The sequence below is a fragment of the Coffea arabica genome, chromosome 3c (genome assembly GCF_036785885.1).
Source record: "Coffea arabica cultivar ET-39 chromosome 3c, Coffea Arabica ET-39 HiFi, whole genome shotgun sequence".
Taxonomy (NCBI): domain Eukaryota; kingdom Viridiplantae; phylum Streptophyta; class Magnoliopsida; order Gentianales; family Rubiaceae; genus Coffea; species Coffea arabica.
The window spans coordinates 8,857,085-8,874,229 of NC_092314.1; the positions used below are offsets into that span (position 1 = coordinate 8,857,085).

The window sequence follows — 17,145 nt, forward strand, 5'->3', positions numbered from 1 at the left end:
AAAAAAAGAGCTAACCCCACCCTCACCCACCAAAAGAAAAAAAAAGGGCAAATTACACTTTACCCTCTTGTGGTATAGCTATTTTCACATAACCCTCATATAGTTTTAAAAGCTATATATAACCCCCTCATAATTTGCATTAAAGTGTCAAAATAACAGAAATGATCATTCGTAACGGAACCTATAAAAATATCGAAATTACCCTTGTTTTAAAACTAAAATAGCTGAAATGACTAAAATATATAAATATAATATGCATGACACTCTAACCCTGTATGATTTTATATTTTACTATATAATTCTTTTATGAGTTAGTGTTTTACCATATAATCTGCTTATGATTTTTAATATATATCCATAACTCCCCTATGGTTAATAAATAATTTTCAACTGTACATAGGAGCATTTTTTATATTTTAGTTGCCTCCGTTTTGAATTGCAAATTCCGTCACTTAGATACTTTACTTCAAATGATGAGGGGATTATGTATAGATTTTAAAATCATAGGGGGTTATGTAAAAAATACTAAACCATAGAGGAGTAAAGTGTAATTTGCCCAAAATAATCTTAGGGAAGGTACCCTATAGACAGTACATGTCCCAAAAAAAAAAAAGAAGGCACAAGGGTCCGGATCGTCTGTGGTGGTTTGCACCAGCAATCGAAGACAATTTTTACAGCATTTAACAGTCGAGATCAGCCTGAAAGAAAACATTTGTCTAGCTAATTAATTGATTCAAAGCCAGATGTTCAGATGACATATACTATTTTTAGTACAACGAATTTCGATCATAATTTTAGAAGAGAAAGGAGAAGTAGAGAAATTAAAGACAAACCTGATCATAATTTTGGATACTAATGTACAGTTAAGAAGACAAACCTGGTTTTTGTCTGTTCCGATTTCAACTGACCGGAGAAAAAGTCCACTAATAGTTTAAGAGTGCTGCTTCTTTGTCCCATTCACCTAGTGAATTTGAGGATTAAGCTTTGTCTGCTTTTGCCATCTGAATAAAGGGTAAATAGTCAAAGAAAACGTTAAAGCAAATATGCAAAAAAACATTAAGCTTTAGAAATTTTGACAGCTTGAACAACTATCGTCATTTTTTTTTTAGCTTGAACCATTATTAATATCAAGCACAATTGATTTCGTATACATGCAAGAATATGTTAGTGCTGGCCTAAATACGCTTACAATGTACAAATCATAGAAAATTGAAGTACTAGGTTGGCATGTCTATGGGGAGTAGACAAAATGCTTTCCAGCGTACCAAACTTGTCCACTAAGATGATGAATGCACTCTGGACATTCCATACTTTCATTTCTGAATCCGCCCATCATGTATTCTAATATACGATGCAGTCAAATTGCAGCAGTAAAAGTGTCTTGATATTACTAGTCAAACCGATCAAAGTTAATTGAGAATTCGGCAGACAGGTAAAGTAAGCAACACGAAAATTACCACTTATAGTCATTCTAAAATTGAAAAAATAACCAAGGATGTTATAAATTTGTGTGAAGGGATAGAAAAGTTCTAAGAGTATGGAGAGAGCATCAAGCGATTGTCCCTACCCTGCACTTCCAACTTTGCACACTGACGAGTGAATGGGATGCATTGTGACACTTTGGACACCGAACTTTTAATTGCATATAAAGTTAGAGAACTCAAAGTTTGTTGCCTATATTTTTCAAAAACAAAAAAAGGTTTGTTGCCTATTTAGTACTGTAGTGTTTAACATCCATTCCAAGATTGAAATTGCACATATTAAAATAGACTTGTAGTAATTGATACATGCACATTGATTGCAGGTGTAGACTAAAAACATTCATTTGAAGTACAAAATTATGAAATACATACAAAAGTTGAAGGATAAGAACAAAGAAAAAAAAGAGTTGTAATCAGTAGTGCTGAATTTAATAATTAATAGCACATGAGATCATGAAAAATAAACTATCATGGGCAAATTACATTTTACCCCCCCTGTGGTTTAGCATTTTTTTTTTACATAATCCCCCTATAGTTTCAAAAGTTATACATAACCTTCTCATGATTTGGATTAAAGTGTCAAAGTGATGGAAATAGTCATTTGAAACGGAACTTCTTAAAATGTCTAAATTATCCTTATAAATATATGACACACTAACCCCGTATGATTTTTATATTTTATCATATAACTCCCTTATGGTTTAATACTTTACCATATAACCCCCTTATGGTTTTCTAAATATACACATAACTCTCCTTGGTTAATAAATAATTTTCAACTTTATATAAGGGTATTTTTGACATTTTAGATAACTCCGCTACGAATGATCATTTCCGTCACTTTGACACTTTAATTTAAATCATGAGGGGATTATGTATAGTTTTTGAAACTATAGGAAAGTTATGTAAAAAAATGTTAAACCACGGGGGATAAAGTGAAATTTGCCCAACTACCATCGGGGTAATGATTGTTTTCGAACCTACGTATCCGATGCCATTTATCCCTCAAAGTTTAAAGCCTACAAGAATTGAATACGATCATGACTATTTCAACAAAGATCATGAACATCATCTGAGTTGAAGAGGATCAATTAGCACGTTGCTAGATACATAAATAAGTTAAATTAGATAGAGGAATCAAGTGGTAGAAAATAGAGCGTTATATAACTGCATAGTGTATACTAACTTGTTATATTAGAGATTAAAAATATTAGGAAAAGGCAAAAGGAACTCCACAGTTGGCATGTCGTGGGGTCTGCAAACATAAAGCTTCCCAGGTTAGCAAGCATGTCTCTTCATCTCATTTTACAGCCATATCTCCGTGTCTCTCAAACATAGTATAACCTTTGACACATATCTGCATACGATCTTCATCATTTTCATTGCAAACAAACATTAATACATTATCCATAATCGTATACCGACTAAGTTTGTCTACTGATCTGATACAGATAAACATGATTCCCCACCCAAAAAGTGAAAAGAAAAAATGATAGTTCCTTTTACTCAATTGAGATTATGCTTATGGACAAATTCATGTCCCCACTCCTCACACACACAGGTCACAATGGCCTTCTGCTATCACTATGTACCTTCATCCCATTTGTGGCTAGAAATGTTGCATATTCAAATTTGCCTGTCAAGGAAATGACTTTAATGTTTATAATGGCCGAAAAACAAGTGTAAAATCGTGTGCATGCTAAAGGTATGGGTAAATTGTTACATAGCCCTCTATTATTTCATCTATTACCACATGATACCCTAACATTTTAAAATATTCACATGATCCATTGTAATTTTATACAAAGTGGAATTTTAAAGAAAGAAATATTCGTAATGTCATTATTTAAAATATAATGTCACTATATCTCTTATTTAATATTGAATTTAACGGGGATTAATTACTTTGCATAAAATCAAAAGAAAAATTATATAAAATATATGAAAATAATGTGAGAGTTAAGTCAATATTATAATTTCAGTGTACATTTCTTGAGCACGTCTAGGTCAAGGAAAGTTATGTAAATATTTTGAAATATCGGGTAGTTATGTGATTATATGCTAAACCACAAGGGGTTAAGTAGTTATTCATCCATTAAATGCTACAGATACAAAAAATATTATATATCATGCAAATATCTTTTCTTCTTTTCTCTTTTGCCTTTGTTAATTAAAAGCAGAATAGAAAAAACTCAGCACTCAAATCCAACTCTGCTTGCCGTTAACAATCCCTCACGCACAGTCTATATCTTCAAAGCCATTAGAAAAAAACGTCCCAACCCCAAACCCAATTCTTCTTCATCAGCTCTTATCGCCATTTTAGTACTCCACAAGATCATTAATCCAGGACAAAGAAACAGGCCTGCTTTTTTGGTTATAATCATCAATCCATCATTCTATCCACTTCAACTACCTTCTTGTATAACTTCATCTCCACACAACCCATGCACCCAATAATTTACCATAATTTGTAGGCCTTTCTACCGAACATAATTTGCAACAAATACTGGCGCAGTGATCGCTTGATTAATACTTGCTTTTGCAGAAGAAATGGACGAGTCATGGAGAATGAGAATGGGAATGCCAACAACAACAAAAACAGGGCTGAAGCACAATCCCCCTCCCCGGCGATCCACCGAGGACACTTCCTACAGGCAAACCTCTGAAAGCCCTCTTCTAGACCCTGAAGACTTCAACGACGTGTTTGGTGGGCCGCCTCGGACAGTCATGTCACGGCAATTTCCCAGCAATGAGTATTTTCTCAGGTCATCCTCGACTTCTTCTTTCTACGAAGAGATTTTCAGGCCACCCGAGAATGTGGTTCCGGCACCAGCACCGGTGAGGAGTGGCCGGAACTTGCCGGAATTCAGGATTCCAGCTGAAAAGGGTGCAAGGAGGAGTAATCAGTTTGAGGGCTTTTACGGCGATATTTTTGGGTGGAATGAAGAGGATTTGAAGAGGTCGAGGTCACGGACGAGGTCAAGGTCTAAGTCCAAGACCAGCACATCGTCGGTGTTGAGTTCGGAGGAGTTGAGCCCTTTACGGCCGGCCATTGGAGGTGGTGAATTGGGTGATGAGGATGTTTCATTTTTTGCTTCCAGGCTGAGGTTAGATACTGTGCTACATTAACTAATTAACTCAGTATTTTTTTTTTTTTGGGTTCTTTTGCAACTGTTTTTGCTTGATTGACAATTCTGCCCCGGACATCATATAAAAATTTCAATATTTACATGGGCTAGTTTTTGAACAAATAGTGGAGATTTTCAACTTGTTTAAATTGTGTTTCACAAACATTGAATAATTATTCTTTCATATGTTGAAAGCTCTTAACTTCACTGACCTCGATCGATTATCATTGTTATGGTTAGTATCACAATTGTAATTGTTATTGTTATTATTTGTCGTAAAAGGAGGAACTAAAGGGGAGGGATTTAGCCACTGAACTGTCTTAATTAATGTGACAGAAGCAAAGTTGGAAACTAAGTAAATTGTAGATAGAATGGTTCTTCTCTAGTACTAAAAATTACTAACCAAAATGCTAGCTAATGTATTAATTTGTGGCAATCAAAAGCTTGCTTCAAAACTTTTTTGGTGAAACTAAATGAGCAATGGATTTTTCAGGCCATTAAATGTCCCAAGAAGATGGACTTCAAACACAGCCATCCATGAGGAGCTTCAAGAGCAGCAGTCCATGTCTGCATTTGTGTCCAGCGGCCCTTCTTATGATGCTGAGTTTGATTACAATGAGAACTTCAGAGGCTCTAATTTCAGATTCTGTCGAAGGAATCCATCCCCTGAAACAATTAGTCTTGAACCGAACTCATACCGTAGTCTAAAAGTGTCAGCAGATGATTTAGAGCACCACAACTCACCATCGTCAGTTATTTCTTCCCTCTGTCAAGACCAGGAGGCAGTTGATGTAGTAGCCAACAGAACTGAGGATCAGATGTCGCGAGAGCAAGCCATGGAGCAAGATGAAGATGAAGTTGTGAGCTCTTATGTCATTGAAATTAATGCTGGAAACAGGGAATGGGCTGAGGAAGCAGTTGGTGTTGATGATGCTATTGCTTGGGCAAAAGAGAAGTTTCAAACATGTTGTTCAGAAGACATGCTTGGTGCAGATCAAATTTCAGATGGACATAAAGATGTCAATGAATCAACGCATGTTGCAGGGGTAAACTCTGCTCCCCTGTGCTGTCATGATTGAGTAATAGCATCTTATACTCTTATTCTGGATTTTATGAGGACACTCATATTTAGATTATCCACTCCTAATGATTGTTTGACTAGGACTTCTTTAAGCCCTGATTGCATACGTAGGATTAACATAGTTTTTTATTTGAATTATTTGTTTACAGGATGAAGAACAAGATACATGGACAAATGCAGAACAGAAACGAGAATTAGGGACAGATGTAAGCTTCCAATATACAGTTATTTTATCACTGACTTGGGAGCAGAAAATAACAGTATGATTCAATGTTGGTTTTCAATTTTGCATTGATAGAAACAAATGTTGCAAATTAGACATCAGGATATTGATATTACCCTCGCTCTTGCACATGGTTAGAATTGCATGCAGACCAATATCCTACAGAGAACTGTGTGTCTTAAGTTTTCCTAAGATGCTTTGCTAATTATAATATGACAGTTGTCATCATAGTCATGGGAGAAAACTGCTCCTTTCAGTTTCTTACCATCAAATTAGAAGCTTTAAGCAATTTATGTTACAGTTGCACTTCTCTACCAACAATTTATGGACTTAACTATTTGCTCAAGCAAACCACTTGATTACTGAATCTCAAAGCCCATTTTAGTTATCCAAGTCACTAATAGTATGAGAGCCAGACAATTTGCATTGTTCTTTGACATATTTTCTACCTACACAGGACTCCTTTTAATAGCAAAAGGACTGCTATAGTCACCACGAAAGTGGGAAGTCTTACACTTGAGTCTTGCAATGTGAGGTGCAATCTATACATGTGTTTGTGTTCCAAGATGCATTCTTAACTATGCTATTGACATTCATCATCACAGTCATAGGAGAAACACCCCTATTAGTTTATCACAAGGAAATTAGCAGCCTTAAGAAATTTATGTTGCAGTAACAGTTCTTCACAAACAATTTATGGACTCTTAACTATTTACTCAAGCAAACCACTTGATTACTGAATGTCAAAGCCCACTTTCCTTTGCCAAGTCACTATGATAATATCTATGTGAGAACCGGGCTTCTTGCACTATCCTTTGATTTTATTTTTAACTACACAGGACTCCTTTTCATGGCAAAAGGACTGCAATAGTCACCCCAAAATTGAAAAGTCTCACCTTTGATTCTTTTAGTCTCAGCTGTAATCTGTACATATGTTTGTGTCATAAGGTACATGCTTCTATGGTTGTCAGATTAAAAAAAAAAAACTATCAACTTGAATATTCTGGAACTTTAGATTCACCCTCTCTCAATCTATAAGTAGATTACTGTATAATATATTGTGTATGATGGAATCTTTATTAAAGGGCAGGTTGCATCCTTAAGTTTTTTTCCAAGTATGCTAATAACTACTTACTTTCCATGTTGATGGCAGATGGAAATGGAGCTACTAAATGAAAAGATAAGGTTGTGGTCTACTGGAAAAGAAGCAGATATTCGATTGCTGCTCTCAACTCTGCATCATGTAAGAGAGAATTAGTAGAATTGGCATATATTCTGTATGTGCTGAAGTGTATGGAATTTATTTGATTGAACTGCCATTTCTTGATGAGTTCAGATATTGTGGCCTGACAGTGGCTGGTTAGCAGTACCATTAACAAATCTGATAGAAAGTTCACATGTCAAGAAGGCTTATCAGAAAGCTAGACTTATTCTGCACCCTGACAAATTGCAACAAAGAGGAGCATCATTCCCCCAAAAATATGTTGCAGAAAAGGCATTTCCCATCCTCCAGGTATGTTATGCTCTTGGTTCTTTATTTGAAGCTCCAAGTCCATCATATGCTTAGGAAAGTTCATACCTGAGCCACCAATGGGCTTCTTGATGTGACATCGGCACCAATCTGCATTCAACTTAATAAAAACTTTTTCTTAGGTAACCACAGAGTTTTTATATCTCAATTAATACTAAAACTTCCAAATATATATAACTGTTGGACTTAAGTGTAATGGTGAAAAAACAATGAGAATAGGAAAGATGAAGCAGAACTGTCATTTTGGTTGTGATTATTGCATTATTCTCTTATATGAAGTCAATCTTACTGAGAATATGGAAGTTAAGGAATATATTATTGCAGTACATTTTCCAGGTTTAGTAAATTGTGAAATCTTTAGTAACCAATTTAGCTGATGATTATTATGCTTACTTGTCTGTTGCAGGATGCATGGGCTGCATTTGTATCTCAAGATGTCTTTTGCACTTGATGCTTCAGTGTCTACTCAAAGCCGATAATACTCCAGGGATGGCTAGCAGATTGGACTAAAGAAAATGTGGCTGGTCTTGTAATGATTTGTGGTGTTGGTCTTGTAATGATTTGTGGTGTTGTGACTTGCATGTTGTGAGAAGGGTAAAAGTACTACCACTTTACATTTTGGGGTACATAGTTAATGTCTGAATGAGATTTTCAATTATGGTAAATATCGATATTTGTGTATACTCTAGAGAAATGTATGATTATGATTACCTCACTACAGCTCAATTGTTTCGTAGTATCAATCCAATATCCAATTTGCAAAATTCCAGAGATGACCTGCTTTAACAGAAGAGCCTAAAAGATACACCGTTTGATATGTCATAACATTTCATCCTTGAAATATTTTCTTCAGTTACATTGCATTCTGTATACAATTTCCTTGTGTTGTGCTTAGAGGACAGTTTCTTAACATCAAAGGCAGCAATATTTTCTTGTTCTGTAACTGATCAAAGAAGCTAGAATGGAGGTTCTTTTGTCCTCATCTTCATCTATATAAAGAAAACAAAAAGTTTTTTTTTGAAGGAATTCTATCAGACAAGTCCCAACTACAAGGCCAGGAAGATTTATTTCCTGACCAATTTCATATGTAGACAAATCTGATATAAAGAAAAGGGAAAGAAAGATGAAATTAGCTGCTTAAGCCATTGTTAACAGGAATACTTGTTTTAGGTGGCAGATCTTTTTAATGATAGAGCAGCAAGCTTACACAAGCAGAGAACTACATCCATATTATCTGTAATAGACAAAACGTCAACTAATTACACAATAAATTAGAATCTTTTGTAGTTTTCTGCTGAAAAATCTCGGCTAAAGCTTGCTCAGCACTCATCTGATGACCATGGTTAGCCATCTCGGCCGAGTCTGATATAACTGGAATAGAGGAGACCGGTACGATGCCGATCCCCGAATCATCAATAATTTCATATCTATGATGACTAGTTTTGGCTTGGCCGATGTTAACTGATTCGAATCCGTAATGCATAGAATCAACCAAAATATCCGAGTCAACTCTGAGTGGACTTGGATATTTTTTCAAATTATACCTTTTTATGGTATATTCTGTTTTTAGTAAATTTTCAGATTTTTAGTAAATTTTTATGTGTTATAATATGTGTATCACCTGATATCCAACCGATATGCCACGGGATGTGAAATAACTGTGACTGTGAACCATACTGATGACTTCAAGTTCAAAAGTGCTTCAGGAAGGCTAAAATTCTGCTGATAGGTTTTCCACTCTAAACTGAGTTCTCAAATCCTCTTCCTCAGTGCATTCATCCATCCATTTATCATAATCTGAACTTTATCCACAATCAAGTCTGCTAATGATTCTGTATTCCAGGCCTGCCTAAGTATTTAATTTCTTTCGAGTAAACTCGTAAAATCCTTTAGTGAGTGTACATATCTTTTATTATTTTAATTGCATCTATTGAATATCTAATAATTTGATAATTGTGTCTATTCAGCACCTCATTTCTGGCGCGAAGCTGTATGTGGAATTAGGCACATCACCACCACATGTGGTCAACACAGGGGAAGTTTTGGAACAAAGAAGTCACCACTTCAAGCTAACAAAAATAAGGAAAAATCAAACAAGATCAGCAGCAAGGACCCGGGAAAGATTTATTTGCCAGTTTATTATATATTATGTGGGGTTTCAAGAATTTATGATTTGTGTACAACCTAATTAACTATTGCAATTGAGAGAAAAATGAATACCACCAGCTATGAGAATTTCAACTTTCACTAAATGTAGTGGCAAATGTACGTTTCTTTGGAATCAGCATCAGGTGTTCAATTTTCTTACTCAAACACATCATCGGATCATGTTGCCAAGGATAAACAAACTTCAATGGACTACTACACATTTCTTGTCAATTCCTTCGTCTACTGAAACTACTTTTAAGAAGTAATATAACAATCTTTCTAAAATGGCATTGTATATCATTTATCATCCACCGCAATGACATTAGATGCATTTGTATGAACTTTCTTGAATAGTAAACTAATTTAGGTTGAGACTCGATATCTATAAGAGTTGAATCGATAAGTTCGTAAAGTGAATAGAAAAAAACTCTAGAACACAAAATGTGGTCATAAATGGCAAGTATATTATTCTGGGTTTTAATTTTTTTGGTTCGTATAGTTCTTTCAAGATCTATGTATCTTTTTGTGTAATTGTTATTCGTCTTCTTTTACATCAGCTCACTAAGAGATACATCAAATCTTGAAAGAAATACAAAAAATATAAGTTATTACTTGACTGGAATTAGTAGATTCAAGCCGAAAGTATTTTTTTTTTCTTTTTAACTCTCCCTCCCCTTTCTATAACCCTTTCCGCTCACAATTATCAGTCTCAAAATTCGAATTCTAAACATGATAGTAGGGGAGATCTTAGTCACTTACCAACCCGGCCTAGTGGTATGAAGCCAAAGGTTTGAATGATGATAAAACAATAACAAAAAAAAAAAAACAGGCTTTGCTATAGTAATTAGGTGATGTTGGTGTATATTTTCACACTGACCTCATCACGGACGTGTAAAAACATGTTCCATGCTGGTGGGCCAAGATTTTGGTGATTAGGTCCGACATTACCACATTTTTAGGCCTATAAATACAAGGAGTCTGGATCTCAACTATACCAAGTTTTCGACAGTAACCAGTTACAAATATCGATTTTCATCCTTATTCATTAGCTAGCTAGCTCTTTAAGGAAAAAATGGCCGCAGCCAAATCTGCTATTGGCACTGGAAAGGTGAATAGTGATTGTATGCCTGGCTAGACATAGATTTCTTTTTTTTTGTTTCTTCAAGTTTGTGTGTGGTTTTGAGAAGCAACTCATAAACAACTTGTACAGAAACGTTTGGAAGAGTATAAGGAATTGCAAATTACAGTAACATTAACATTCTTGAATTTTCTTGAGCAATATTTTATGTTTTCTAGTTGTCTACATGCATTAATTGGTCTCTTGAATTGTCTGAATAAGCTTCTTCTGAGTGATACAGTTTCTTATTAATTGGTCGGATTTAGTTTTCTGGTTGTTTGTTTATTTGAAAGGATTCTAATTGATTTTGGGAACTCAATTGTTTGGTGTTTACAGAACGACATCAGTTCACTAGAACCGGTGAAGCCGGCTGACCCTCATGTGATCCAGATCGGACAATTTGTAGTGGAACAATGTCACCACGGCCAGCTGCTTTTCGTCGCCGTGGTTGGAGGATTCACGTGGAGCGGTGATGGAGGTTATTACTACGCACTTATCATTGAAAATCAGGATAGCGACGGTGCCACATATCTCCATAAAGCACTTGTTCTTGAGACCCCAAGTGAAACCAAACTCATCTGGCACATGAAATAATCAAGCACTGCTGTTGATCAACTGAGGATCAACGACTTTAAGTACTCTAATTATATAGTGTCTTTGGTGTGGTTTTCAGTTTCTGCATGGATGATGTACTGCTGGCATGCATACATCTCCCTGATGTTGTACTAGTATGTAAGGTGCTGTTCTACCAACAAAAATGCACCGTCAAATAAAAAATCCGCTGTGTGTTTGAGTTTGTGTCATTGTACTAGTATGTCAAAGGTGCACTTATACGAACAAAAATGCACCATTAAATGAATAAAAACAGCCTTCTGTGTTTTTCTCGATTGCTTGGAAGCAGGTCCCAATCACTGAGTTTTGTATGTCAATTAGGTGCTATATTCATGACTAGTTATAAAATCTTATTAGTTAAGCATTACTTAAAATGAATCCAAATCTGGAAAGGAAATGAAAGATGAGTTGATATATTGAGAGAGACATGTAACTCAAAAGTTAGAGTTCAAAGATGAGAGTTTCTGCTTTCTACAACCATTCATTTGGACATCTCTAAACAACGTGTATCATACCGTGTCAAATAAGTTTAAAATGCATAGATATGAGCAAAGAATCATCTGCTCTTTAAAATGTGACAACAAAATTAATAGATCTACATGCTGTTGGATTTTAATACTTATCCCCATATTTTGTTTAACATTCAATGAATTAGAGATTGTGAAATTCAACAGAAAATCATTCAAGAAATTATGGCAGTTATGAATATAATGGACTTAAGTGAGTTTAATTATACTCATGGCACTAGCCCAAGTGACATATGCACAAGTCCAAGAGAGTTTTGGGGGCTCGCACCCTAGTCTGAGAGGAGTTTTGGTTTGGCATCAAACCAAAAGAGTAAGCCATGTGCCCTTGGGCCCTTAAGTATTTAGTGCTATTTAGACACTTTTGTGTTTTCAGTTTTAGGTGCCTTTTGAACCTAAAAATTATTTTTTAGGGTTTTATACTCTCTCTTTTGTACTCTCTTTTTATTATAATAAATCTGCTACCCCTTCGTTCGTAAATGTAGGTCAATTGGACCGAAACACATAAATTCTTGTGTTTCTCTGTTTAATTTATTTGCTTTATTATTGTCATTATCGAGTTTGTAAGAACTCTATTATTCTCGTTGGTCAATTTCCTGGGACCAGACCTAATAGTTTTAGTGAGTTTTTTCCTTTATTATTTCTATTAATGGTGGAATGTAAAATGATCCATAGTGCTATTGCAATTATTAAAAAAAAAAAATCAATGCTTTTATGGTAATGACAGGTGTTATAGCTATATACTAATTTGAAGAGCTGTAGCTTTGTAGTCTTGGTACAACTGTACGTTTTGTTTAAATACGGGGATTGAAGATTGAGTATATGAATATTTAATTTATAGGCCAAGCTAATTAATATTTAATTTAAGGATTGACCTAATCACCAATGTGTAAAAACGTGTTCCACATTGGTCTTTGTCTTCACACGTATTAAAATAATTATAAGATGGCGCAAAATTCAAGTTCATCATAGTAGCAGCTCCGACCATGACACTGGATAACACCATATGCACCGTATGATTTAATACTTAGATTTCTGAATTACTTCTATAAGATTACCTGATCTTCCATGTATTTATGACTATACTAAACTGCAACCATGACCATGTCACAATAGTCTTGCCTCTTCCGTAACTTTTTGAGTATCAATAAAAGTGATATTTGCATGAAATATTGGATTAAAAACAGAATAGCTATTATGCAATTAGAATTTTTACATTTTTTATAAAATATATCTAGTAAAGCGGAGATAATTATGCCTAAATTTTGCATGTTTGATGAAATTTCTTCTTTTAATTGATTTTATATAGTTAAGTGATTAATATGGTCAATAACTGTGATACTCTTCTCATGATTATTCTTTTGAGGGAATAATTTTTATCTTTCCTTTGGTATCTTTTCTTTACAAAAAGGGGAAAAAGTAGAAAAAAAAAGAAAAAAGAAAAAAAAGAGAAGAGAATAAGAGTTGTTCTACTCAAATGGTTCTTGTACTTAGTAACCAAAAGTCTTCATCTACAAATGTCAACTTTCGTAGAAAATAGTATTTGAATTAAGAGTATGCAAAGCAACTTCAGAATGTGAAATGTTGAGTAACTGGCGAATTTTATCTAAAATTGTCGATTTTCGCGTCAAAAGTCACTTTCACAACTTGAGTAAACATTTAGATATATTGTATGAATAAATCCCTCTTTGAACTTAGAAAAGAAGATGATCATAGACTTAGGAAGTTTTTTTTTATTGACCATAGGAGTAACTTGCTTTTGAAATTGAAAAAAGATGAGGAATTGACTTGAACTAGTTACAATTATCTCATAATTGGCTCTCCTTTACTTGATATTATGATTACTTGAGCTTAATTGAATGATCGCATAATAGTTATTTACCTTGTTTTGAGGAGGTGAATTTGAAGTGTTCACATATGTTTACTTTCAAAGTTTTGGATCATTGTTGGTTTATAATTCTTAATTGATTAAGGACAAGCAATGGTTCAAGTATATGGGATTTTGATAAGTTTGTATTTTGAGTGATTTAAATATGTTTTATTATTTAGTTTTGATGTGTTTTATTCACTTTTATGGCGAATGAACTAGGTTTCTAGTGAATTATGCATTTTGTGGTCAAAGTGTGATAATTGCATATTTATGAATTAAAGTGATAAAAACTTCATGTTTTTATAGGTTTCAATGATTCAATCATCAAATGGAATGAATGGAGGAGATAGTTAGATGAGTGTTGATGATTTGAAATGATATAAAGAGAATATGAAGTGCAAAATGTTTTAAAGATGGATTGCAGTCAAGTGTAGAAGAAAGGGAGTTTGATAGCTTCGATACCTGTTGGCATTTCGGCTATATCTTGAACAACAGGTATTGGTTGAGGTGATTCTTAAACCATTTTAAAGCTAACACATAGTTCTACATTTCTTATGAAACATCAAAATTTAGTTCATGCATTGTCCTAGTCAAAATGTCAAAATACAGTTGGCCATTTTGTTGTCAAAAGCTGAAACAGAGTTTTGATCAATTAAGGGTATTTTGGACATTTCTCAGTCTACATAGCTCCAAATTAGATGATTCTTAAAGAAATGGAAATTTAGCTCAAAAGGTTACAACTTTCATGTTTTACAAAAGAGTTAGTTCAGCCTCCATCATCAAAACAATATCAATTGAAATTGATGCAAAAACAAAACAAAGTTGAAAACTGGCCAAATTTGAGAAAACCTACAAAAGACACAAAACGTGGGGTAATACGTGACCTCATGCCCGCGTTTTCAGAGGTCATGTATTCTTATATTGCAACTACAACTTGCTCATCAACTTGTTCTGCATTCACATAACTTTTCCATCTATTCTCCATAAGGGTGTGCAACGAATTTGAAATCAGTAAATCGAAAGTTTGAATTCGAAATTTTTTGAAATTTTGGCATCTGAATTACCTACCGAATTTGATTTTGAATTCACTAATTTCGATTTCAAATTTGATTTCGAATTCAATTTGAAATTTGTTAATTTCTGATTTCACCGAATTCGGAAGCTTTTTTTTTCTTTTTTTCCTTTTTTCAAACAATTTCTCAAAATTTACTCTTTTTTCTCTTTTTGGTAAAACTTCTCATCGAATTCGGACAGAATTAGGTTATGCTCTTTTTGTCCTTTTTGAAGTTTTGTTTTGTTAGATGTATTGTTATTATGTTATATAATATAAATTTTATATTACATATATTATAAAATAAATATTATATTATACATATATAAATATTATAAAACAAATTTGAAATCGAATACCGATTTCGATTCTTGATTTTGAATTGTGAATTTGAAATTGAAAATTTTGATTTCATAAATTTCATTATCTTATCGAATTCCAACTGATTTCGCATAATTTGAAATAGGAAAAACCAATTTCCATTCCAAATTCCAAATTACCGATTTTGAAAATTTCGAATTAAATTCGAATCCAGCCGATAAATCAGTATTTTTCGATTTTGCACACTCCTAATTATCCAACTCAGAATTTCGGCTGCAGCTGTAAAGAAAAGTGTAGAGACTTCAAGAAAAAACTTTTGGTGATTTTAAGAGATAAAAATTACCAACTAAAAACAACTCACTTGGAGCTTTAATTCCTCTATAAATAAGGACTTTCTTGACCTTGTTTCATAACTTTGGAAAGCTAGAAACACTACTAAAATATAGTCTTCACTAGTTTTTTTTTAGTTCATTAGTATGGTATAGTTAGTATAATTATCCATCTTGTACTTGTAGCTAGATTTGTATGAAGAATTGAGGAGTAAAGATGAAGAGTTAGAACTCATGTGACAAGGATGACTTGTTTCCTATCACTTTCTCTTTTGCATTTGATTTCATGTTTAGTTATAATACAAGTTTGGATTTTATTAGGTTTTACTAAAGTTTATACCTAAAGTTATGGATAAACTTTCTATATCTCGTCAGTGATATTTACTTGGTTATTTGGTGATAGTATTTTGAACAAATTATTTATCACTTTTGCTTATCTAATCATGATTAACCGGCCATTAATTGTGACAATCTTAAGGTGTTAAGTTTGTAATGAGAATTGAGATTTGACAGTAGTTCAGAAAAGTGCTAAACTTAGAAAGTACACTCACGAGAGTAGAGGTGCACTTTTGTGATTTTAGTAATTTGTTTCATATAATTTCATAGAAAGAATGAGTTTGTAGTTAATTTTATAACCACGACAGGAAATATGATTTAGTTATAAGTATAATAGATTCACTATGAGAGTAGGTTTCACATACATGAAAAAATTACACCATTACTAGCCAAGATAATAACATTCAATTAATCAGTGGTTTCACTTGCAAGAGTAGTGATGAATTCCATACCTCTGTCGACTTTCTATTATTATTTGTATTACTTTTATTTCATATTCATAATGTAGATATAATTTTTTACATTTGTGATAGTCGAAATAATAAAGGAATTCGAAAATCACAGGTAATTGACAATATTCCTGTGGGATCCACACCTAATATTCTTGTACTCGATAAACTATATGCATACTCACAGAAAATGAGATGTTTAGATTTTATTAAAATTTGATACGTGGTAGAATCTCGTCAACATCATGTATCATTAGTCATCCACCGCAATGACATTAGATGCATTTATAAGGACTTTCTTGAATAGTTAAACTAATTTAGGTTGAGAGTTGAATCAGTAAGTTCATACAGTGAATAGGAAAAACTCTAAAACACAAAATGCAGTTATAAATTGCGGGTATATTTGTCTGGTCTTTTATTTTTGTGTTGGTTCGTATAGTTCTTTCAAGAGTCTATGTATCTATTCGTGTAATTGTCAATCGTCTTCTTTTACATCAACTCATTAGGAAATACATCAAATCTTGAAAGAAATGCCAAAAATCTAACTTATTACACAACTGGAATTATCAGATTTAAGCCTAAGTTTTTTTTTTAACCCTCCATCTCCTCTCCACATCTCTTCCCATCCCCAACTATCAGTCTTGTGATTCAAACTTTGAACTTGAGGGAGGAGGAAGCTCTTAGCCTTGGACCAACCCGGCCCAGGGGCATGAAGCCAAAAGTTCGAGTGATGATAAAACAGTAACATAAAATTATAGGCCTAGCAACAGTAATTAGTATAATTCCACACTGACCTCATCACGGACGTGTAAAAACGTGTTCCATGCTGGTGGACCATGATTTTGGTGATTAGGTCCAACAAGACAAATTAATTTATTGGGTAATTTCCACGTTTTTAGGCCTATAAATACCTGGAGTCTGGTTTGTTATTTGAATGTGCTAAA

General features: G+C 33.8%; 1 protein-coding gene and 1 long non-coding RNA gene across 2 annotated transcripts; both read left to right on the plus strand.

Annotated features, from left to right (window-relative positions):
* Positions 1-3,683: 3,683 nt before the first annotated feature.
* On the plus strand, positions 3,684-8,208 carry LOC113734523 (uncharacterized). Its single transcript, XM_027261107.2, has 6 exons — positions 3,684-4,588; positions 5,103-5,655; positions 5,840-5,896; positions 7,067-7,156; positions 7,250-7,426; positions 7,851-8,208. Exons 1-6 carry the CDS (start codon positions 4,032-4,034, stop codon positions 7,893-7,895), a joined length of 1,479 nt encoding a protein of 492 aa, XP_027116908.1. The 5' UTR covers positions 3,684-4,031; the 3' UTR covers positions 7,896-8,208.
* Positions 8,209-10,596: 2,388 nt separating this feature from the next.
* Positions 10,597-11,598, plus strand: LOC140037616 (uncharacterized). The gene is made up of 2 exons (XR_011841555.1): positions 10,597-10,700; positions 11,046-11,598. It is a non-coding gene; the product is annotated as an uncharacterized lncRNA (long non-coding RNA).
* Positions 11,599-17,145: the final 5,547 nt, after the last annotated feature.